This window comes from Tetranychus urticae, chromosome 1, assembly GCF_039701765.1.
Source record: "Tetranychus urticae isolate SD_2017Ah chromosome 1, NJAU_TeUrti_SD_1.0, whole genome shotgun sequence".
Lineage (NCBI taxonomy): Eukaryota > Metazoa > Arthropoda > Arachnida > Trombidiformes > Tetranychidae > Tetranychus > Tetranychus urticae.
Window position 1 is genome coordinate 15,103,003 of NC_142958.1, and position 26,128 is coordinate 15,129,130.

General features: G+C 31.0%; 1 protein-coding gene and 1 long non-coding RNA gene across 6 annotated transcripts in view; one reads left to right on the plus strand and one right to left on the minus strand.

The window, feature by feature from the left end:
* Positions 1-25,981, plus strand: part of LOC107367738 (potassium voltage-gated channel protein Shaw) — a 28,142-nt gene extending 2,161 nt beyond the window's left edge. Inside the window, exons 1-7 of one of the 4 annotated variants that reach the window (XM_089269714.1) lie at positions 6,508-6,797; positions 7,127-7,925; positions 8,470-8,617; positions 9,897-9,976; positions 12,773-13,003; positions 22,151-22,847; positions 24,593-25,981. In XM_089269714.1, the coding sequence (XP_089125840.1) occupies positions 7,614-7,925; positions 8,470-8,617; positions 9,897-9,976; positions 12,773-13,003; positions 22,151-22,847; positions 24,593-25,374 (2,250 nt within the window). In that variant the 5' untranslated portion in view covers positions 6,508-6,797; positions 7,127-7,613 and the 3' untranslated portion in view covers positions 25,375-25,981. The other 3 variants (XM_089269715.1, XM_089269718.1, XM_089269720.1) reach the window with 3 other exon arrangements.
* LOC107367739 (uncharacterized) lies at positions 1,951-6,224 on the minus strand. 2 transcript variants are annotated; one of them, XR_001569963.3, is made up of 6 exons: positions 6,008-6,224; positions 5,678-5,879; positions 4,916-5,570; positions 4,679-4,770; positions 4,065-4,597; positions 1,951-2,712 (listed from the first exon to the last, which is right to left on the minus strand). It is a non-coding gene; the product is annotated as an uncharacterized LOC107367739 (long non-coding RNA). The 2 variants fall into 2 exon arrangements; XR_001569962.3 differs by lacking the exon at positions 1,951-2,712 and having other exon boundaries at positions 3,427-4,597.
* Positions 25,982-26,128: the final 147 nt, after the last annotated feature.

Consider the following 26,128-nt stretch of genomic DNA (forward strand, 5'->3'; position numbering starts at 1 on the left):
CATCAATTGAAACCATTAACAGTGTTTTTCTCGATCCATTTTACGGTTTCTCTTGAAATGCTTTTAACATTTTCTGGTTCAAATTATTTCCATTGAAAATAATAGGAAATTAACTTTGAAATGATTCTTAGTGAAGGAGGAAAATTGGTTGAAAATGAATCGATCAATCTTTTCATAATTTAATAACAATTCACCGAGAATTGATGAAGAATATTGAAGCTGTCATGGAACAAATTATTCTGGCCAATTCTGGGTTAATCCCAGGTGATTAGAATGGCACACAATTTCAACTAAATCAAGTATCATATTCAAGATATTCAAGAAGAAGGCGAGATATTTATTTCCATAATGAATTCGGTTTGCATCATTATCATGTCTACCTTCAAGAGTAAGTATATATAAAAAAAAGAAGTTAATAAATACATGATTTATACAGATGATGATGATAATATGATGAGAATGATGATGCCAATGATTATGAAAATAATAATAAGCATGAAAAGGTTAGCTGAGTAAATTTTTGTTAACTTGATGAAGCCAAACAAAAGGCTTTTGTCATTCAAAGTGAAGGCTTTTAAGATGGGAAACAAAAACAAGCAACTGCAGGAGACTAAATTCATAAAGCAAAGACAAGGGATTCGTGTAATGATAAGAATGGTTATTATCATTATTACTCCCTTGATAAGCATTTAGTGAACGATATTTGTGATCAACTAGATTGTAGTTTAAGACAATTTGCTGAGCATTCCCTTAAAAAACTGGTTCAACCATTTAAACCAGCGACTCTTTGGTCTAGACATTGGCAAGGAATAAACAAAAAGTGAAAATAAAACCAATGATAATCGGTTGCCTTCTTATGATACCTAAAGTGTAACCAGAAAATTTTCTGGAAAAGTGATTCAATTTTTATCCTTTTTTGCCTTCTTTAATAATTTAACAGTTCATGTTTTATTAAATGATGAGCTTGATTAGTTGATTATCATGATTTACTAGTGACTTGGGTAAGGTTTGGGTTGGATTTAGGTTAAGAGTTGAAGAAAATGATTTTTGGGTAAAATTTTGTTTCGCTTGTCAATTGTTTTTTAAAATTGGTTTTTCTGGTTTTTACAAGTGAAAATCATTTAGACTTGGGTTTAAACATTGATATTTGAATCTGCCTTTTGAAATGGTTTTCTGGTTCTGGTTAGGGAATCAATAAAAACTGGTTAAAGTGCAACTTTGTCAACCTTTGAAAATTGTTACAGTTGTAATCATGATAATGGTAATAATAGTTATTAAATGCGCTATCAATCTTGATACTGTGAGTAAACTGGGAATGTTGATTAAAGTTAATTTCAACCTTCTCCTCTCCCTGGGACTTGTCATTGTTATTAGCATAATAATCATTATTATCATGAAATGATGAAATAATTAAGTTAAATAAACCCTTTCCACTGTTTCAATCCTTTTAGGTTTTACCTTTTACATTCAAGCTTTATTGATTTTGATTGTAACTCTGGTTGTAATATGTGAAGAAAAGGGAGAAAATTTTCTCATGAAAAGAAAATTGAAATTGGATAATTTATTATCAAAATGAACAATTAAATTTTCAAGTGTTTAACATTCAAGTTGAACAAGAACATTGTTATGATTGAATGAACTCAATCATTTCGCCTCAATGATTAACCATAAATAATATCTTGATTGGTGAAAGTTGATTAAGAAAGTGTTTACATTTAATAACTGTTGTTGCTCTTGATGAAGCTCTTCAAATAATACCAAAAAAAGCTAACCGAAAAATAATTTAATGAAATTGAATTTAATATTGCTTTAAAGAGATTGATAATGATGGTTATTAAATTGACTTTTTAGGTGAAAATGTTAACTTTCAATAGATTAACTTGAGCTTTTTAATAGTTGGTTAATTAAAATTGAAAGTGAAGCCATTTAAAGTAATGAAAGTGCTTTAAGTTATCAAGAAAAGAGTAAATTCAAATGTTTATTAAATTTCATTTCAATTTTCTTTTGTTTCATTAAGCATTTCAATGAAGTCAGATGACGCCTTGATAGAGCAGATTAACTCGATTACCATTAAATTAACCAAATCAATGGTTTTAATAAACATTTCATTTCAAATGTTAAGCCTTTCATAAACTAATGGACAAACTATCAAAACAATGCTCAATTTTGTGCTGAATGCTCGTCCATTATGGTTGATTATCCTCATTGTTTTGAGAAATATTGATGTAATATGAAAAAATCACCAAACAGGCTGAAAATCCAGAAAAACTAATTTGATCTTTGGGTCTTTAAGTATCTTTTGGTTGAATTTACAAGAAAAATCCTAAAACTGTTAAACTCGTAGACTCCTGGACTCCTTTAAACATTAATTTTGAATAATGACTTGGGTAATTGAAGAGTTTATGATCTTCAATTAACGAAGCTATTCAGCCATTTGTAGTTCAACTTTTTAACGGACAGTTTAGACGGAAAAGGCCAAGAGTTTTGTGTTCATCAAATATTGGCCTTTATCGAGTCATGCATCGGATCTTTGATATTGGATATTATTCGTAGGTTTCCATGTCCATCTTTATCCTGCTGCGTCCATGGAAACTTTCAGGGCTTTCAATTGATTTAATCTCAGTTTAATTTTCCAACGATGTGACAGTGATGATTTAGCTGTATCAACTCTCTGGTTTACTTTAGACGATCATTGAGTATATTGGGTTGCATCTGAAGATAAATGAAAATAAATTTTAAGAAACAGTTTTGAATAAGTTAACTTTTTTATAGACAATCACCAATTAAGTCTTGCTTTTAATTAAACTATTGTTAATTCCAAATGAATCAATTTATATGCTGATTTCATTTTACCTTGATTAACTTTTTCTTTCAGTTGAATCTTGCAATTCATACTTCAACAGTAATTTAATGTAAATTGTAAACTTGTTGGTTTAATCTTTTTGATTGCCTTTTTTCAGTTGAAAAAAGCAACAATAATAAGAGGCTAAATAAGCAATGATTTCATTTGTTGTTCAGCACTTTTCATGCTGTTTCCATCTCACAATCAGATTGTGAATGAAAATCATTATTCCTTTGATTGTTACATCTTGACTATATTACAGTCTTTCTTCAACAATCAACCTTAACCTCAGCTTTTTACTCAGTCAATTTAGCTAATGATTAAGTCTAATTAGATGTGCAGGGAAAGCAACATAAAAAAAAGATTTTACTTCAAGTTCTGATGAGAATATTTAATTCAAGGTAAAATGCAAAATGCGAAATGAAAAGAAATGAACAGAAAAGTTGAAACAATCGAGGGTGAAATTGAGACAGAAAATCAACTTAACATTTTATATCAAAGGTTAAGAATCTGTTGAACAGTTGATAGCTTCGATTAGTTTATAAACTAATCAATGGTTTGATAAAACTCTTAAAGCTACTATTTATATTGTGAAGACAATAATTTAATATTATTGCTATCGAAGACAGGGAAAATGGTTGAGATAAGATTATAATTTCATTATCAAGTCAGATCACATCTCTGTATTTTACCATTAATTTTCATCATTTATCTAATGATTTCACCTAATTCATTTCAAAATGTTTTCTTTGAAATTGTCAAGATTCTCAACGATTTTGTTTGCACAAAATGATCTCAAATCAAATCTGTCAAGGTAATAATGAAATTGAATTATAGTTTGTGGTCAATCATTTTACATTGATAGCACTGTGAGAGGTAATGTTTGTGACACTCAGAGTCCACTAATGTCAGTGTTTATAACATTTGATTTTACCATTACCATGAAGGCAATTAGATTTAGTGAAAATTAAAATTGTTCAATCCAGATAATTAATTTAACACATCGGGATTAATGGAAATTTGTTTTCATTCATTTGGCTTAATCTTAATTTTGGATTGCGCTGGATTAAAGTGAACATCTATTCATTAATTGCTTAGAATGTCTGAACGTTTCAATCAAGTTATTCGGTTGATTATCAAAAGTTAATTAGATAGAAAAGTTTGCTGAGCAAATATTGGTTCCTAAATCCCAATGAGATTACAAAATTAATTTTGGGTTAACCTTTAACAATCAACCAGAGATTATTCTGAAGTTCAGCAGCTTTAAAATGAATATTGAATCTTCGAAATGAATCATTGCAACTTTGAAGGGATTTTTTCCATTCTAATTGACTTATAGTTGATTGATTTGGTGAAATTTCTGGTAGAGGCTCTGGTAAAGTTATTTATCTTGATTCAACAATTTGAGGCTTGAAATCATAAATGTATCAACTGGTGAATCTATTTTAAACCAAGCACTGAATTCATCTGGATGTGATTTTAAGAAAGGTCAAAAATCCAAAATCAAATCTTTCCATCATTGACGTTGAAAAAAAGTTAATCAAATTTGAAAACAGGAAAACAGTTGATACATGGCCATTGATTATATTTATGTTGAGATGAAACAGATGATGTGGGGAATCGTCAAGGAAGAGAAGAATGGATGAAAGGAGAATTGTTAGTTCAACTGAACAATTCTTCCGAAGATTTTACGTTTACTTAGGTGAGCATCAGAAGCGAAAGGGAAAACACACTCCAAATAAAATAGTTCTGAATCTAATATGTGAAGGATAAATGATATAAGATAAATGTAAAAAGGTAGGAAGGAAGGGATGAAAGGGAGGAATGAAGATATACCTGGATTTTGTTTTTTAATATGGATATTCCAACTCGTCTTATGGCTGTATACAGCAGCAATTTATATTGATTTGTATTTTATTCTAAGTAATCTGTGAAAAGAGAAAGTCCAATTATATTATAAGATTGATGGCAAGATACAGGGAAGTAATGAAAGAAGTATTTTTTGTTTGTTTCTTGTCATGCAAGAAAACTGGAACCTTGATTCTAATTCATGGGACAAAAATGAAAACTCACCGAAAACAAATTGATGTCATCACTATTGGAGGGAAGACTTTGAACTTTCATATACAACACTCTATTTCCAAGTCATTTTTTAATTCAGCCTGCCTTAAATCGATAAGTATAAAGGTAAACCAATTTGAAGATATCTTGCCTACAATGACCAGTAAGTTTTGAACTGTTGAAATGTTTTTCATGAGGTTTCATTGTTGGAAACTCCATTGAACCTTGTAATAGCAACAGTTAAAGTCAGGGTAATAAACAAAACGTATTATTACTTTTTTGCCATAGCTGTGTTCAATTGTGATCACTAATGTCCAAAAAAATTCTCAAGAGACGATAGAAGATCATGTTCAAATTTAAATGAAAAGGTTGAACATAAAGTGTACACTTCTACAATAGCAGCTTGATTGAACTTTCAATGTAGTAATAGCAGTAAAAGTCAATAACAATTATTTAACATTGCTGCCTCCATGGTAACACACATCTTTAGGTAAATCTGTATTGTTCAAGTTCATTCATTCACATTAACACGATGAGTTTGAGTTGATCCTACTTGCCATTGAATGCATATTAACCTAAATAGTTCGATTGACAGGAATAAGGATCGATGAACATAATCAAGTGTTTGAATTGAAGATAAATCTCGTTAGATGGTGTGATGAAATGACTGTGAATAAAGAGAAGAAAGAAAGAAAAAAAAATGCATGAAATTCCAAGAGAAAGGAAGAGATTAATATCATGAATGTGAACATTTCTACCATTGTTTTGACTCACCCACTCTTTACTTAATTGTCAATCTAAATGTAATCCATTTTTCTTTTCATCCCTTCAAGAGTTTCTCTTACAAGTTACTTGATAAACACTAGTTGACCATTTGTAATGATCATGATGACAATCCGATTTGCTTGACTTTATTGGGTCTCATGTGGCCAACATTACAATATCTTTAATACACAAAATATCTTTACAAGTGTACCTAAAAAAAGATGCAACAAATAATTTATTAATTGTTGTCAAGTATTCCTTCATTTCAATGAACAGTCACCTTGATATAATTAACAGTCTCAATAGATTACACGAGTTGCACTCTTAAGGCCTACTTACCTCTCTTGACACTGATTTTTCTTCATTTGTCAATTTAATTCCAACTTGAAAGACAACCATAAAATACTGTCGCACTTGATTAATAATAATAGGCAGAGAAATTAAATTAATTTGAATAATAAACTATAAGTTGAAGAGACTAAATGGGTTATATAAAATGGCAACACAAAGCGTAACCAGAAATGGCTGTCTTTGAATCAGACGATCTTTGACACATGAAGTAATTAGTCCAAAGAGTAAAGAAGAAGAGTATGCGATAAATACAAATACAATTTGTTGCTGTATAATAGCACTGGTGGTGCTAGTAGTAAGAAACACTTTCTTTTCTCATTCTTTTTTTAATCAAAATTGACCAATTTAATCAATTTAAAAAAATTGATAATTATTTAACTTGGAAAGAGAAAAGAAAGAGTTTCTTACTACTAGCACCACCAGTGCTATTATACAGCAACAAATCGGTATTTTATTCATCGCAGTCTCTTCTTCTTTACTCTTTGAATTAGTCAGTTACCCTTTGTTTTATTTTCCCTCTTTATCTTCTTGGACCAGATAGTGAGAAACTCTTTCTTTTAGTCTTTCTACATTTGTTTTGATAATGACAGATTAGTTTTTTTTGAAACCCTTAGCAACCTTTTGCAGACGGTTTATTGAATAAAAAGAGATTATGAGAAATATTAATTTAACGGTCAAATTATGATATTATCATTTTCTCTGTAACTTTCAGGCTCAACTGTTTCAAGTGATTGAATCAACGAATGTATTCTTAGTTCAACCTTTGGATCTTTTAATGGTACGCTTTTTTTCAAAGTTTATTTCATCTTGTGTCCATCAAAATTGTCTCAATATTATCTTTTCAAGATTATGGTTGATGAACCATCAATGACAATTTCAACTGTAATTCTGTGATTGATCAAAATTTAACTGTATTGGATGTTTCCTTACAAGTCTTATTGTTCATGTCTTGTGTGTCTATACTGTTATATCACACCAATATCTTTTGGCCATCATGTTGGCTTTAGGTTTGGTCTTTATTTTACCTTTATTTTACCTTCAACTTTAACCTAATCATTCAGTTTTCTTTTTTCTCTCTGTGTATTCTTTTTTTCTCCCTTGATTCAGGTTCAGTCCAATCCAATAGGTTCTTCTGTGCAAGTTTCGAGGAGAGTTGGAGGGTTTTCTAGGAAAAGTGCAACTGGTTTGTGATTTTGTCTTCATTCTGTTTCTGTGTTTTGTGAAACTTGATGGATTAAGGAAACCTGGAAACTGGAGAAGAAAAGTATCCTGTCTACTTATTTGGAGTAATTTATTTAAATGGAATCTGATGAGAAAGGTTGAAAGCTCAAGAATTTGGACCAAATGGCCATTATGTTTTCATTTGAGCCAGTGGAGGAGGTCAACCTTGATTACAAGTGAATCAATAGAATCGATTGTTTTATGTTTCTCATCTTTGTTAACAAATAGAACAGCCATTTTCACCATTTCATTAAACTCATCAACAATTAGAAGGATATTTTTTAAATCCATCATCCCTAGGATAACGTTAAAAAGAGATCACTTGTGGCCAATTTAACCGAGGTACTCTCGTTACCTCAAATAATTTGAGGTGATGATGATGTACGCTCAGTCATTCAACCGAACTGGTGATCTTGATAATAGAGTGATCCTAAACGTTGGAGGTATACGATTTGAAACATACCGAACAACGTTACGTAAAATACCAGCCACTCGACTGTCCCGATTGACTGAACAACTAGCAAATTATGATCCAATTTTAAATGAATATTTCTTCGATCGACATCCTGGTGTTTTTGCTCAAATATTAAATTACTATAGGACCGGTAAACTGCATTATCCGACCAATGTTTGCGGTCCACTTTTCGAGGAGGAGCTTGAATTTTGGGGCTTGGATGCCAATCAGGTAATGGATCTACAAATTCTTTACATAAATGAGCAAGGTTAACCTTATTTCCTGATGCAGTTGATTCTCAGTTTAGTTAACCAAGCTCAAGAAAGCAATGTGTATTAAGAGAAGAAAGAGGCTTCACAAAGCATGGTCATGTTTTCATGTACCAAAATAGTATGGTGAATATCATCTTTTCATATTCAGTAATGAAGATAGAATGAAAAATGAGAAGAGCGAAAAGACTAAGATGATGAAACGAAGCAAAAGATTGAAGACAAAAGAAAAGAGGTTAAAGAATGTTTAATGGTAAAGGATCTGGAAAAGGTATCTGAAGGAGAGTAGATAAATAAGAATAAGTCAGATAAAAGTATGAGTAGGAGTTGAATCTGGAAAACAAAAATAATAAGATGGTGAAGAAAAGCAAGTAAAGCACGAGAGGCGATTGTTATAATTGACAGATGACGAACTCTTTCGATCTATTTTCTCTTTGTAAAACTGAATCTCTCATTTCAACAGAATAATAATCCTTTCCTTTCCTTATCTTTCTATTTTCTTCTAGGTTGAGCCTTGCTGTTGGATGACTTATACTGCTCACAGGGATACTCAACAAACCCTTGCCATTTTGGATAATCTTGATCTTGATGCAGATAAATTAAGTGAAGAAGAGTTGGCAAGAAAGTTTGGTTGGGAGGAAGACTACCATAAAGGTATGGAAAGACAAGAAAGACAGCAGATGTGTTAAAGGCATACATTCATGATGATGAGTGATAAAAAGAAGATCCAAAATGATGGACTAAGGAAGAGCAAAGGAGAAAGGAAAAAAAGAGGATGGAAAAGATTGACGAAAGAGAAAGCAAATTCACACTGATTGATGTGTATTTATTTTTCATAGTCATATCATCCGTCTTTATTATTACCAAACGAATCAATTTTGAATGTTTTGTCAGTATCTGAATGCTCAGTTACTCAATTTCAACGTTCAACTCTTGAAACGATAAAAAGGCGACCTTGCAAGATGATGTACTTTTTCAACTGATATGTCCTTTCTTTATCATCACTCTCAAGTCAAAATCAAGAGGCATTGAAGAAGGAAGAGAAGGCAAAATCAATGAAACATTCAGTCAACATAAAGACTCATTTCAGTGTAAACAAATATTTAACAATGCTGTTGAGTTATGAAAATAGTCTTGCCCTTCCTGTCAACACCATTTTTCAGTTCTTAATCCATTTGAACAAAAATTTTCTCCTAAATTTCACATTTGTTCATGTATTCAGAAGAAAGTTGAAGTGAATGGTTGAAAACAGTTCGTATACCAGGTCATGCAAGTGAAAACAATTTGTAAAATCACCATCGAAACTTGCCAGCTCCAAACCAATCAACGACACTAATTAACTTTACAAGAAATTTTCATTTTCATTATTAATGCGAATCAATATTAACCAGCTCTTTATTATCTTGCTAATTGAGTAAATTATTCATTAACCTTAGAGTATTTAATATTGATTACTATTTTCAGACACTCAATATGCATTGTTTTTGTTTTATAGTTTTCAAGCAACATTAACTATTAGATGATCAAAACCAATAGCTAACTATGGTTACAAATGATTGTACAATTGATAGTGATATAAATGCCTCAACAGCCTTTGATTTTGACTTGACCAATAATTATCTCAATCATTTGTGCACCAAATTGACTGTCAATGTCCTTAAATAATTACCTTGTCTAGTTAATTGTATTACCTGGAAAATAATTTCTCATCAATTTTCCAGTTTTACCACAACTTGACCATTAACTCAAGGTAATCCTAACATCCAACATGTAAGAAGCTTGAGTGATTTTATACAATTTCAATTCTGCTGGTGAACATTGAAATCAGATTGAAATCAATGTTTTCATGATAACATCATAATCATCTTTTTATCCTCATCTGACTGTTATATTCATTGTTTTCCAAATCTCACCAATACACTCATTTTTTCAGGTAACCTTTCATGTTGGCAAAAAATTAAACCCAAATTGTGGCTTCTATTTGATGAACCTTACTCATCCCATGCTGCTAAAGTAAGTCATCATCCATATCATCATTCATCTTCTAACCCAACCTAATCACCTTTTAAACCTTTCCAACCCTAAAACCCACCTTTACATTAATATGATCACCAATATTCAATTGATTAACAAATCCATCACAGCTATTTACCTCTAGTCTACCCATTGTTATGATTGATTAGATTTCAGTAAACCTACAAAACAAAACCAAGTCTATTAAATAGTTAACCACAATTTAAAATGTAAGTTTTGATAAACTCAAATTGATTAACTTTACCATTTTCACTTGAACATTCAATTCAGTATTTATCTGGTTCTCTTTGCATAACAATTCAATTGCTTTTTATTTGATTAACCTTCATTTCTTGTAACTTTCCCTTTATTTAATTTCGTGTCTTCAATTGTCATTTGTTTTGATACCAAGTGTAAACTTTCAATTGAACAAAGTAAATCACATTGAGACTTACATGATTTAGCCACAAACAATCAAGTTAACCTGTTAAAATAGAGAAATTTAATGTTCGCTCAAAAAATGAATATTCCCAAAGTATTACGATATTGACTGAAAAATAATTGAAACACAATCTAGATTTATTCATCTCCGTTTGCAACCCTTAACAATGATCAAAATATTCAATATTAATATCAAAAAAGCTAATAACTTGTCTGCTTAAAACTTGAATCATTTCACTCTGGGAATTATGGATCAATCAAACCTCCATATAACCATGAAATAATGTTAATATGATGGATCAAATTTTGTCCTTTTCACTTGATCCATTGAAAAAAATGAAAAACATTTCCCATAAAATGGTATAAAATTTACCTTCTATAAGCTGATAACACTTTTGATACAGAATCAAAGAAGCAATTTTTTTAATGATAATATCAGGATAAACTTTGAATCTTATTTCACCTTTTATTTGTTCAAAAAACTGTCCAAATATAATGTTCAACTCTCAATAGTATTGTATAAATAATGGTCAGATTGAGGCAGACAAAAAATGAGAAAATGTTGATTCCTATTAACCCTGAAAAAGAATGGATTATACAATTGAAGTTAAAATTATTTTGATATTTGAAAATGAAAAACCTCAATTTTCTCTGTCAACATTAAACTTGTTTAGTTAATGTTGTATAATTTATAAAGATTTGAAATTTCATTTGCTTTTGTTTCGTTTCATGGCATTCAAATCTCATGACAATACAAATGTCTGACCTTGCTGAAAATGTTATCCTCTATTCAAGTGCAAAATGAAATTTCATCAATTGCATGAAAAATATATTAATGTTTCCTTTTACTGTTGCCTTTTTTTGTCAAGATGAAACAATCAGAAACAGACAATGAAAATGGAGATGTCATTCAAGAATGAAACTGAATGATAGAAATGAAATAATCAGATGGATTTTGAATACAAGGAATACATGTGTTTAGATGTTCCACTTTTGAGTTCAACTCTTGAGATGTTCAACTTCAACAGTTGATGATATTATTATGATAAGACCATTGATTTGAAAAAATGAACAAAATCAGTCAACTATGATTATTTTTAGATTAACATTGAACATTACAATTGTACTTTGAATGATAAAAAAATGAGTCTTGCAATTGAATTTTTTTCATCATTCAATACTTTCCTATTAACCACCATCTTGCGATATTATCACAGCATTATGATTAATATCATGAATAATTTAATAAATACATTGATAATATAATTCATCTTGAATTTTACTTTCCAATTGAACTTCAATTTTTTTCCTTAACACTTGAATTTATCGCTCAACATTGAGTTGACAGAATTGAAAATTGATAGATGAAGGTAAAATTCACTCAATTGATTGTGAAAAAAGGTCAACCAGAATCACAAGAAAAACTCTGCTGAACCTTTTTTCTGAACTTTTTTTTTCGAACCTTTTTTTTGCTCCTTTTGCAAATCTTCTTGAACCCACTTTTGTCCAACCTCATCAACTATTCACACTTTAATTCAAGTATAATCTGATTCTCTAACCATCAGTCACTTATCATTCAACCTTTCATGAATGACAATTGTCACCATTTATTATTCATTTGTTTTTGTTTCCCTGGTTTCAACTCCAACTTCATTTCCTGATACAAAGCCAGATAAAAACCAAAATCCCTTTCAATGGTTTCTTTTGTTTCCACTCAATTGAAGGTTTGATGAAAAATTTCAACTTGATTACTTTTACACCGAGAATTGACTTTGAGCTGAAAAATATATTTATAAACTAATATCAAGAAAATTGAGTTTTTTTGCTATTAAATTATTCCTTTCCCTTTTCATTATCAAGATTGTATTGTAATATATTTCAATATTGGCTTCAGTTTCTTGGTTTCAGTTAATTATTTTGCAGTCTGGTTAACCATTAAATTGCTGGTAAACATGTAATAACGTTCATTAAAATCACTTTCAAGTAATACAACTGAAAAGATGATGATAATGATGATAAAAAATCTAATTAATTCCAATAATATGTTTATTATCTTCTTGAAACACGCACAGTTTATTTTTGTTAATCAATCCACACTCAGCAACCTCAAAAAAAGGCTAAATTAATTGGCTTACCTTGCAACTTTTAACCCTATCTAATAACCTTATCCAGTTTCATTAACTTGATCATTTTCACTTTACTTTCACTCTATTTTTTGTTCATCTCTTTGAATTTACCAAAACGTTTTTTTTCCTTCTTCTTCCTTTGATTAACACCAAATTACATGAACTATTATTTACTGGCAACAACTTGAAATTTGATATATTAATATGTTTCTCCCTTTTACCTGAACAGGTTACTGCTGTGATATCTGTTTTCTTCATATGTGTTTCAATTTTCTCTTTTTGTATCAAAACTCATCCCAATATGAGAGTTCCCAATATACAAAATAAAACCATCCAAACAAATCGTCATTACTCTACCTGGATGTTGGACAAGGTGAAAACTGAAGCTCATGATGCTTTCTTTTACATTGAATCCATTTGCAATGCTTGGTTTTCATTTGAAATTATCATTCGTTTTTTGGTAAGCATTTCATTTCTTTCAACTCAAATTCAAAATCAACTATTGAATTGCAATTTTGCATGTTCAATGAGTAAAATAATAATTAAACTCATGAGTAACATACATTTTATGAAAGGTAAAGTAGTTAGTAAAGGTCGAGTTGGTTTTTCTGGACCAATACTGGCAGTATTGGTTTTTGTAATGAAAACTTTTTTTGCAGAAAATAAAGAAATAACGATTTTCTCGAAATATTGAGGCTCAAAGTTTTAAGACCAATGGCCAAAATCGAGAGAACTATTGATAATCGAAAAAAAGTGACTGACTTAACATGTTCACACACAAGTTTTATCAATGAAAAATGAGTTTCGGATCTCTAGCTCTTACAGTCGAAGAAAGCGGTAATTTTAACTGAAAATCGAAGGGATCTGTTGTGCAGAGGTAGAGAATTTTTTATTAAAAATAAGTACATTTTCTGGTTGATCGGCAAAAGTTACTCCAGAAAGATGAGTCTCATGAAAAAATCTGGTTTCATTATTGATAAAAAGGTGATTGAAGTTTCAACTTTGAGTACGATTTTCTCGAATACTGTCGACCCAAGAAATTTTTCAAGACACTAATGGACTCAGTTTTTATCTTTACAAACTTACAAAATCAAAATCTCAAATCTTAACTCTAAAGTCCAAGTTTTTGCCAATTAAAAAAAGTGAAAAATGGAAAAATTCGAGCGATCGGCTGGACTCCTGCCGATCGATCTTGGGCTCTCGTGACTCAACCCATCTCGAGTAGCTTTGATTGAGTTCCTCTGGCATCTTGAAGTAGTGCTCACATTGCAAATATATGTGAAAACTAAGCGACTTTGATGACATATTCACTTGTCAAATGCAGTTACAAATCAGTTTTTAATTTGTGCTTGTCAAAATCTTTAGCTTGGATAAATTTTAGATTAATTAATTGTATCAATTTAATCATGATGCCGTCTAATTGTCTGTGCGATTTGATGAAAATAATCTTCAATTGAATGTTTAATTGCATATTTTGCTTTCTTTTTCATGTAAATGCACAATTATTATCGCACAAAATGTCATTAGAACCATTATTATCATTTATTGTATTCAACATTAGCTGAACAAAATGTTTACATGATGTATTCATAATTTTTATGAATTTAAATTAAATTAAAATAGCCGGCAGTCATTCGCATCATTTACATTACTTTTGTCTTCCTCTTTGTTGCACTTAAAACGTACAAAATGTTTAACTTGATTCAAATTATTATTTTATATTAAATGTTTCGTTCATTTTACTTTTTACGATTTGATATATTATTGTAATTTCCCCAGTTTTACCGTAATACTAATGGTTATGCAAAAGAGTCTGATGTTGTTTACATTTACTGTCAATTTTTTTCAATTACATCAAACAATTGTCGCTGCAATTTTGGTTCAACGGTGAATAGGAAAGTTTATAAATGATTGTTTGATTTAAACAATTGCTGAAAAGATTGATCATGAATATGACTTTAGACAGAGTTGATTAAATATTTTGCCTGTTCTCATTGCTACAGTTTTGTTTGAATTTTATAAAGACCGACAAATATTCACATTGCGTTTCTCCGCATTTCATTTATCATTTCATTTCCACTCTTTTTAGTCTCTTAATTTTCCTTTGTTTTACCATGTCAACATTTTCCTTTTCAGCATTTCTTTACTGACTAACATCTCTGACCTTATTAAAGTGGTTGAAAGCGAACTGAAAATGTGTTGAACAAAATGTTAGATTCAGTATCTCATTGTATCTCAGTTATATCAGGGCAATGTATTTTACGAACTAATACATTTTGTTCAATTATCACAGAAACAGTGTCATCATTTACCTTAAGGCAATCACAATAGATTTGACTCCATTATCATGTCTACTCATAGTCTGAATATTAATTATATTGAATCTCTTTTTGACAGCTTGAGCAATAAAATCTGTTCAAGTTTGTCTTTTGTCTAAACTTTGATCATTTCATGGTTGAATCTCTAGTTTCAATTCATTGCAACGTTGAAACTGAAAGACCCAACAATTAAGATAATTATTTTACGTGATCTTCTTCGTGAACAAGTCGAGTTTTCTAGGTAGTGAGAGCATATGCTTCTAGCTCAGAAATGCGAGTCACATTTGAGTCACGAGCTAACTGCTTGTGCTTTGAATTTTGACGCTTCAGGGAGTATCAAATTATAGCCTTGGAGTTTTCTTATATCCTAATAAGCATTTTTTAGTTTTTATGGAAATTTTCACGTTGGATTTCGTTTGCCTGATCATGCTGATTTTCTTGGAATTTTTTCATAGTTTGAACTTGCATCATGAAACAACATTGTACATCGTTTTTGGAGGACCGCTAGTGCTGAGATGAAACTTGTACAGTAGAGCATTCCTAGTTGAAGTACCAGATGCAGCTTGTCTCATGGTCATGCAATGTCATTCATTTATTTAACCTCTAAACGACATGCAAATATTGTTTTTAGAATTCTTTATGAATTGAGTGACTCATTGTTGATAACGCATGTGGATAACGTTAATCGTGAGATTAGTTATTGAAGCATTTTTTGGCCAGAGTAGACAATTTCAGTAAAGCTCGTTAAGCATATAAATGAATTTTATTAGCTTTTACAAATTTCAGCAATCAATGTGAAACGTTTTCTCTCAATGTCCATCCGGGTTCCATGCTCTCATTTTTTCAAGTTATAATATTGTTAGAGTTCGATTTATCTAACTACTTTAATGTCAAGCATTGGAATCAATGCTCTCTACAATTCTTTATTTCTTAAATACACTTGTTTCTTGCGATAACATCTATGAAGATGTTTACATGGAAAGTCTTACGGAAAATTCAGATCTCTATATTTGGATAGATTGACCACTTGAAGCCTTTCCGTATTTAAGGACATTTCATCTGACTATCTCTTTCAGGCAACTTTTTCTCTTTATTCATCATTCCACTTTACTTTGTTATCTTTTAATTTGTGCAAAAATGTCCAAGCGGCGAGCTCCCGGTTCATGTACCTTCATCAGCGAGACTATTTCAGTCAACCGTTCTCCAACCCTTTTTAATCAAAGTGCCCAAGCTGCGAGTGGCGATCACCAGGTTGAAAAGTTTCTTCGCCACGGTTTCACATATTACAAGAGTAAGAAGTACCTTGTCTATGTTACAAAATGGAAACCAAATTTTACGTTGGCAGAACTTGTGCAAACAGACAAAGAGATTCCATTTGGTTTAAAACCAGAGGACCACCTGTTACCTAAATGTTAAGATGCGGGTTTAGGTCCCGATGGAGAAATCAAAGTTTGCTTTTCGGTGGTGTGCCCGTGGTTTGTCTTGTCGAAAATCACAACTTTGACACGAGAAAGACTGAATTTGAGAGACTTAAGTGTCCTCTGGGTCCGATCATCGACCAGCGTCTGTATGGATGCGACCTCGAGATGGTTTTTCGGTCAATCTAAGGGCTGATAGGCCTAGATAATGGAGACAATCTGAGGATTGATTGAGGATTATGATTTATATACATGAATGTATTCAATTTGTTTTTATCACAAATAGATAGACAAGATTCGTCAGTGGAGTCCAATAGTGGAGTTGAATCAATTTTTAAATGGCCATGACGAAATTTCATATTATATAATGTTCAATCATTTTATCATTTCCATTAGCTTTAGAATAGAAATTTGAACTGAGGGACATTTTGTCTGGATCAGTATTGAAAGAAAGAAAGTGTTTCAGTCCACTACAAGTCACATATTAGTGTAATAGAAAATGAGATATGAGAAAATCCCTCCGATACGGGTTTAACCCAACCAGCAACCTGCTCTGGTGTGCATAATAGATTGGGGAAGGATTCTTCCACTCGAAAATTCTCCTTTGTTGCTGGTTTGTTGGGTAGATATCCAGAACCAACAATTTCCTTGTAGTCGTATTCACAATTTGGTATCTTCGCGAATTTTCTCTCTTCGGCCGTTGCCTTCCGTGCCCATTTTTCGGGACATAACCTGGTCCCTCATCCTTAAATTCTCCAGTCAGGTCCAAATCATCTTCATCAGTGACCTCTTCAACATCAGTCTCACCATCAAATTCATATTCAGCAATATTTCCAAATTTCATATTTTCTCTAAGAGCTGGTTCATAGGTGACCTCGCAAGCTTGCCGGTTAATTTGCTGGTATCTGGCCATCATAAAAGTAATAAAAGAAAAGAGGAAAATATTAACAAACAGAATCTTAACTTAAAATAAAACATACTTGCTTTAAATGTGTACAATGAAAAAAATATGGTTAGCATATGCTCAGCGGAACTCTGATTATCGCGAAACTTAACAGCTCTTCCAATATAAGCACAATTACCATACGTAATCAAGTTTTCTAAACTATTACAACCATAACTAGTATAACTCAAAAACAAACTATAATATAAGTCCATTGACCCAATATGATATTATATTAATATTTATCCTGGCAATCGAGCACTGTGTCTCCTGACAAAGCTTCATCGAGTTATCCAATTAAGGTAGCTTGAGCTCAAATGGCCTGAAAACAGTAGAAACAAAAAGTAAATAACTACGGATTTGCAGACGGCTTGCAGAGAGTTGCAAATTTTCAATCAACTGATGAATATTGTTCTGTAACTTGTTGACTCAATGGATATTGACATTTTCCCAACCTTGTTCCAACCCAAGCTATCACTTCAGTTTAGATACATATGCACTGTCTTGTTTGAGCTAGCCATAGTCAAAAATGCACTTTTAAGCAATTCGGACACTTTTCAGTAAGAATTTTATTTTTCAATTATGATCAATGGCTTTACCTTTACTTCCGATGCTTTGCCTGCTCGCTACACCGTTTCACGCTTAGTAAATTTTCAATCAAATTTTGTTTGATTGAGGTTTGAATATGCCAATCCATACGTTTAATAAGGCAGTTACTTGGTTGATACTACTCTAACAGTCCTGTATGTTGAAACTTGCAAAGACTTTGCTTCAGTTCATTTTTTTACTTTTGAGGTAAAAAAAAGTAATGATAATCTCTTGAGTATATTTGCCCCAAATAATTCGTTGAACATGAAGTTTCATGTGAAAATTTATCCCATTCAATGTGATGGTGTGCAAAGCAATATCAACCAACAAACATGAACTGAAAAAATGAAAACACAACAAAAACACATAAGGAATAAAGAAACTCATTTTCTTTGGCAAAACCGAAACCAACAAATGAATTATGTCACTATTTTCAAGTTGATCAAAATTTTCATCACGATTTAAACTTTGATTTCATTGCTTATATTTTCTTTCCCTTTCATAATCAACATAATCATGATGATGATCATCATGATGCTCATCATGAAACCTCATTGTCCAGTAAAAATAATCATAACCAAATACAATATACTGAATACAAAACATACAGTCAACTTGATAACCGCAATGCAATTCAAACTGACTCCAGACGGCAGAGAAAAGGTGAACATTGAAAATAATATTCAATTGTAAATTCCGAGAAAAACATGAACCTTTTCTTCACATTATGTAATCTTGTTGAACAACCGCAATCATTAATACTTGGAAATAGTTTCTCGACTGAAATACAGTTTTTTATTCAATTATTCATCTCTACCGAGTCTCAACTTTTCATGAAATGCACAAAGCAAAATGATTGTAAACCCATTTTTGGTGAAAATTTTCATCTTGATAAAACAAGCTGAAACTGGTCAAGAAGATTCTTTTCTTGACCATTTACATTTAAATGCGTCTCTTCTTTTTCTTCCTCAGATTATCAGATTATTCAGATTCAAATTTTCATCCCTTTCCATTCATCATTTCACTATCATTATCAACTTGAATTGTTAGTTGCAAGTTTTGACCAAAAATTTTCCGAGCAATTCCAAGCTTTCATGAGTAAATGATGAAAAGAGCAACAAAAAGAAGATGAAAAATTCTGATGTTTTCATCTTTTCAATTTCTTTTGAACAGTTAAAGGAATGTAAAAAAGTGATTTGCAAATTTCATTTTTTCGAGAAAAAAAAACAATTCGATTTTTGGTTATTTCATTAAGGATAATCAGTTTCACCATGAAAAGATTGAATCATTGAACAGATAATTTTGCTTCTTTTGTCTTTCAATTTGTCAAATGACTGGTGAATCTGGAGTTTGATTGTAATCAGATTCTGAGGTAATTTTCAACATTTTGATTCGATTTAATGGTTAAACGATTTTACACTGATTATTATGAAATATTCAACAGCTTCGAACAGGTTTACCCTGAAAAGTTGAATAATGAATAATCTAATCTCTTCATTAGTCTTGATTGCTTCAAAGCTTTGAAGCATCATTGGTAATAATACCTTTGCATACACAAGGCTCCAAAAGCCTTTCAAATGCTTTTATTTCCAACCATCAAAATTTAATTGCAACATTAATTATTGACAAGTTGTCAGTAAACAATTGATAAATTGTTGCAACTTGCTTCGACTTTTGCTAAATCAACTTTATCGACTTGATGAATGAACTTGAACTTTTCCCTCTGATTTTCAATGTCATCAATAATCAATGAATTATCCATTTTGCAAATTGACAATTTTCTGTAAAAATATTGTCAAACCTGTTCTTTTCATGATTATATTTGAAACTATATTTTCCAGGTTAAATTGTTATTCTGTTGAACTAAACAAAAAAATGTCGAGAAATAATTTTCAAGCCTTTTTGTTCATTCAATTTAATGTAAATGCCTCAAGTGAAATTCAATTTTGTCACTGAACAAAAAATAAGTTATTCAGCTTAAAGACAATTTTACTCCTTTTTTATGTCTAACTTTATGTTTATTTTATAAATAAATATTTTGTTTTCTTGCTTGATTTATTCCGTTATTTCAATGGATTCATTTTTAAACAGATAAGTGTAATAACAATTCATACAGGATAAGTTCATTTTAATCTTGATCAATTGATCAACTAAAGAGACAGAATAATTGAATTTTGTTCAACCCCAAGATTGTCAAACCGTTTTAATCAACAACTTGATTTCACATTTTTTTTCAATCAATCCTTCAAATTGATTTATTTTTCATTCACTTTAATCTTTAATACAACAAGTTGTCCATTGAAATTTTCAAAGTTAATTCCCTTCGATATGTCATGGATTTTGTCCCATTTTCATCATGATTTACTTCTTATCTTTACCATCCATTTTACGTTCATTCAGTAGGCAAACAAACATTTAATGAATGTTCAGTTGTTGCTTGAAAAATGATGGACTTTCAATATACTTTGGGACAACTTTACTCATTTTTTGCTTTGTTTTTCAAACTTAAATATTGACAATTGCCAAGAGGAAAGTATAGTTTATAATAAAATGTTACGCTCTTGTGTTACTAAAGGTTACAACTGACCATTAAAATGATCACGTCTCAAATGACCAGTGTTTGCTTTTGTTTCTAATCAATGTTCCAATGTTTCAACCTTACTGTATCACAAGTTTACAGTTTCAATACAAACCTAGAGACAGAAAAAAATAAATGAAATTCCCTCAAAATGAGAGTTTATAAGTTACTTGACAAACTGGTTCATTTCAATGGAATTAGGAAGTTTACTGATTCAGTTTTCAGTTTCATTATGAAAGTGAAGTAAATCTAGGGAACCGTGAAGTATTAAATCGACCTAGAGATTTTATTGGTCACTATCGGTACATTAGACCTTGTTGAAGACTAATATATCGAAATTAGTTGCCATTCGATTTCGGCATTTTATCGCCTTTAATCTAGAAAATTTTGTGTGCTTTTCTATGAGCATTTGTAAGTTCATTTTTTAAACCTTGAAATCTTATAAGATGCATTTGTGATTAATTATTGCTTACGATTTAAAGTATCCAAATTAAGGCCTTTAATCAATGTCTAGTTAAAGTGTTTATTAGGATCAAATCAAATCTTTAAAATCAGAATCCTCAAAATGATTTATAAAGCTTTTGATGTTGCAATTGTACCAAAATAATATGAAACAATGAAACTCTTTAAACCTTATCGCCATTCAATATTAACCAAGTTTCTGAGTTACACCAGATTAAAAAGATGTACAAAATGACGATTTAGTGTTGGAATCAAATCAACTTTAGTCGGGAAAAACAAATGAAATAAATGCAATTGTTTCTATCGCAAAAAAGATGATAAAAACTTCAAGAGATTGAATTATTTTCACTTTTTCAGGTGATATTCAATATTTATGGAAACATTAGAAATGATGGATTATGATTTTTTCTCAATCCTTTTTTTGAATCATTCTGAGAATGAAATACAATGAATTGAATAAACTGGTTCATTTTTGTTCTCCGCAGTGTTTTGGGAATAAAAAGTGTCGGATAAATGAAATATTCAACTTGAAATAATGATGTGATTTTGACTAACAATCTGACCAGACTCCTCATTATATGAAAAGTTAAAGTTTATTTGTCGGTTGCATTTATTTGCTTTGTTTCACTCCAACAATTTCAACACTCGAATTGAAATTTTTATCCTCTTTTCATGTTTATCATCTTTATCATCTTTATGGTCAAATTGATGGTCACCTTATCCATTATACTGTCCAGTCACAGCTTTTACAATTTACCTCTGTTTTTATACCTTTTTGTGTTCAATTTTCTCTCTCCTGCCTTCAACCTTTCCAACTCTTTATCTTTAATCTTACTTGATGTGTACAAGTATCCATCTTATTCATCTTCAATCATTCGGTGCAATTTATTTCCGATTCAACTGTTCATTACTTAGCCATGTATCTTTTATCACCCTGCTATTATCTTTAGCCTTTTTTCCTTTGATCCAATTTAGTCAAATTGATTAGTAAAGATGATCAAAGTTAATCCCTCTTAGTATACCAAATGGTAGACTGTAAAGGATAAGATTAAAGTTGCTAACTGTACTTTTCTCAACATTAGATTATTTTTATTACATTACATTCAACTGAATCAATTTTACGTTTTGTTCAGCTAACAATCAACTGTTAGATGAAACTAATGAAGCAAAATTAAAAATCTTGAAGTAAACGCTTCCCAATGCAGTTAAATTGGGTTCAATAGTTGATTTTGTATTATATTTGGTTATTACTTTGATTTGAATTTGATGATAAATGATAATTTAATTTTCCATTTTTCAGGTTGCACCATGTAAATGGAACTTTACATGTGATATGATTAACATAATTGACTTTGTGGCAACAATGTCATTCTATTCAGATATGTTACTTCAAAGGTTGGCCCATGGGATCGAGAATGCCGACATTCTAGACTTTTTCAGCATCATTCGTATTCTTCGTCTATTTAAATTAACCCGACACTCTCGTGGCCTCAAGATACTTGTACATACCTTTAAAGCCAGTGCAAAGGAACTATTTTTGCTCGTCTTCTTCCTTGTCCTTGGCATCGTCATCTTTGCATCCCTTGTTTACTATGCGGAAAGACTCCAAACCAATCCCCATAATGATTTTAAAAGTATACCCGAAGGCCTTTGGTGGGCCATTGTAACCATGACCACAGTTGGCTATGGTGATATGGTGCCCAGAACCTATGCTGGCATGATGATTGGTGCTCTGTGTGCAGTTGCCGGTGTGCTTTGCATTGCCCTTCCAGTGCCCGTTATCGTCTCCAATTTTACCATGTTTTATTCACACACTCAAGCCAGAGAGAAGCTGCCTCGTCAACGGAGACGAGTCTGTGCTTCCCCATTGGATCAAGCCTCATCAGGTACACCGGTAACGATGGGTCCACAGGGATTTAATATTGCCACTGGATCAGCATCGAGACGATTCAATGCCATCAAATATCATGGATTTGATCCTTTTGAAATAAATCTTGGTAAATGTTGTCTTTACTTGATATTTCATTTTAACAGATTCAGTAAAGCACAAAAATTAAACTCTTTTCACCTTTTATCAAATTTGGTTTCATCACTTCAAACAAATGCCTAGTTTTGTTTATTGTCATCATCAGTTTCAAGACTTTACCAAAGAAACTCTGCAAAATGAATTCAAAATTTGAAAATTATCGAATCTTTCTGAATCAATTTCTCCAAAATTTGTATTCTTTAAATTAATTTATCTGATCAATGACAAAAGTGAGTTTCACTTTTCTTAATGTTAAGCTATTTACTAATTGTTTAACTCATCTTTTTTTATTTCCAATATCAGCCATTTATAGATTACTTGTCAAAGTGTTAGAGTAATGAAACTAGGAATGAAACTTAAATTGGATTGAATAAGTTGTCCTTGAAATTTCAATTGTCAAGACTTACCTGTTTAGGTGATGCTGTGATTACCTTTTTTCAACCTTTCAAGATTTTCCAATTCATTTGATTGAGTAAAAAATGGCAGCATTGGTAACAAGAAAATTGAAAAGTTTATTCAACTGTTTGATGAAAAGCTCAAGATTAGGTGAATTGATGGTTAAACATGATGTTTCAACCTTGAACCCAACCAAAATGATGAACAACAATTTATCATTAATTCAATTTAAGACAGTATCAGTTTCATCTGCAAGTGTTGATATACTTTTTTTCTTCTGATCAACAATCAATCTATTCAATCTAAATGTGAATTAATCAATGTAAAGCTATTCAAGGCAAATACCTACTCTTGAATCCCTTTACTGTATTGAATAATGCAGCTTTCCCTGTAAGAAATAAATCACAATCAATTCATTGGAATCAATATTAATCATCTCATAATATAATTAACCTCCAGAGATTTAATTAATTTTAATTGCATCTGCAACGTTATTTGTAAGTCTAGCTTTACTTTACACTGTTATGGTTGATGAAGTTGAGCTGCTATTTTAAATGAACAACAGTTTTCTCGTCTTTTTTCAATTGTTTAAATCAATTAACCAAATTGCTGCAGTCAGGTTAAATCGAGTTGACCACTTGACTTTGCCCAAAATTCACATTATTATATTCAAAGAAAAATTGAGTAAAAGCAAAGCTTTGAAAACAAAAGGCTTCTACTTTTATTATGCTTGTAGCCAAACATATCATTACAATGTTACGATTCATTAAACTATAACATTGAATCATTCCCTTTTGATGTGTGTCTGATTTTCATGGATAAACACTGAACACATTTGGAGGCATTTTGATGAACAAAAATGATAATAATGATGAAAAGGGAAGACAAAACAAAGCCAAGATGAACCTTTTTTGTATGATTTTATTCAAGTATTTCAAGTTGAAACAAAAATGAAAGGAAACATGTAAATATGAGTTGTTTTTATGCATGTATCATTCACATTACAATGAAAAAAAGACTAGAATGAAGCAGAAACAGAGAAATCAATTGAAAGTTTCATGTTAAGATATACTTTTGAGCTTCTTTTTCAACTTAGAGCAACTATAATAGTTTCAACTCTGTATTTTATTTGGATTTTGTTGTTTTTCATGGTAAAATATTCAAATAAATTATCTCAACTGAACCAATTTTCATTATTGTACACGTTTCTATCTTTGATGTAAATTTGGGTAAACAAAAGTGCTTTGTTTGATTTACCTTTCAATTGATCTATTTGATTTACTAATTGTTATTCTTTATCTCTTTTGTCTGTTGATTCAGGTAAATCTGGCATTCAAAGAACTGGAAATGTTACAAATTCCGTCCCAACTGCTGATCTTATGGTAACTGCAACCGAAAGTGGATCAGCAAATGTTATACGAACAAGTATAATACCAAAGGTGCCTGAAAATGATGAACATTTTATTAAAGATAACTTGGACTCTATTGGAAGCAAATCATCATCCAAGTTGATTTTGATCAATAAAGATAATGAATGTTTACCGGGTTCCTCGTCATTGATCATTGATGGTAATGTTGATGGATATGATGGATCAAGTGATAATCATGATGAGCTGTTTACGGGTAAAAAAAGGAAATCCCTTCCATCCAATGAACATGCTAAACATTCAGTTTCCATGGACAATGATAATGATGATAATAACAATAGTTATGCTTCTGATAATGTTAATAATTGTAGTAATAATAATGGTGAAACTGGTTCATCTATCAGCTTAAGAACTGGTTCAATTGAAGGTGCCTCTGAAGAGCAATATAATAATATGGATTATAATGGTCAACAGCAAAATGAACATTCTTCTTTAACTCATCATAAACACCATCAAAATGAACAGTTTAATGATAAACTGTTAAAACAACGAAAAATATCAACAATTGTAACAACCGATGCTAATAATCAAGCAAAAGTCCATAAAATTCCCAGATGCACATCAGATGAAATTGTTAAAGCCTTGAAAACTGCAGCAACAGCAACATCAACCAAGACCTGTGAAAGTGGACGACGATCAACAATCAACGCTTGTTCATCCATATCTTACTGTTGACATTCAAATGATTTGAATTGGAAAGAAATTAAATCTTATAGATTAAACGACTTTGTTAAACTGTTACATTGGACTCGCTTTTTTTACACCTTTACAATTGAAATTCACTCATTTAGATTAGGCCAATTGTTACCAATTGTTTTTTAATTTGCCTTCTCACTGGTTTTCACTATTGCCAAGCTTTATCATGATTCAGCTGTGATCTTATGGCTAACTGGCAATTCATCACCATGAACCTGTTTTTACTCAACAAACTCTTCTTTTTGTATTCAATTTTGGCCCATTATTTCTTTCTAACTAAATTATGAACAATTTTTCGTCTCTTTATCTCTGCCTATTTGCCTCTCTTCATCATTGACCAGTCACTTTACTTCTAAGATCGGATAGTTTGAAGAGGACCGAACAAATCAACGACATTTTAATCTTCTAATCAATTGGCTTCTTGGATTGACATTTTTGGCAATAAGTTTGATTTTTGCAAATTCAACTCTCTTTCTCTATCTCAACCATTTAATAATTAAGTATCAATTGTGTGATTCAAAGAGATTGAGATTTTTTCTTTTGTGACATGAAAATCAAAAATAAAATGAAAATTAATGAGTAAAAACTAGTCAACCCTTTCTATGTACTTTTGTAAATTGAATGATGAAATTCACTCCGATTGTTGTATAATACAAATTAAGCTATTGAAACATCTCTAGCGATAGATATTGAAATCTTAGCTTGCAAAGTTTAATCAAATCAAATCAGTCAT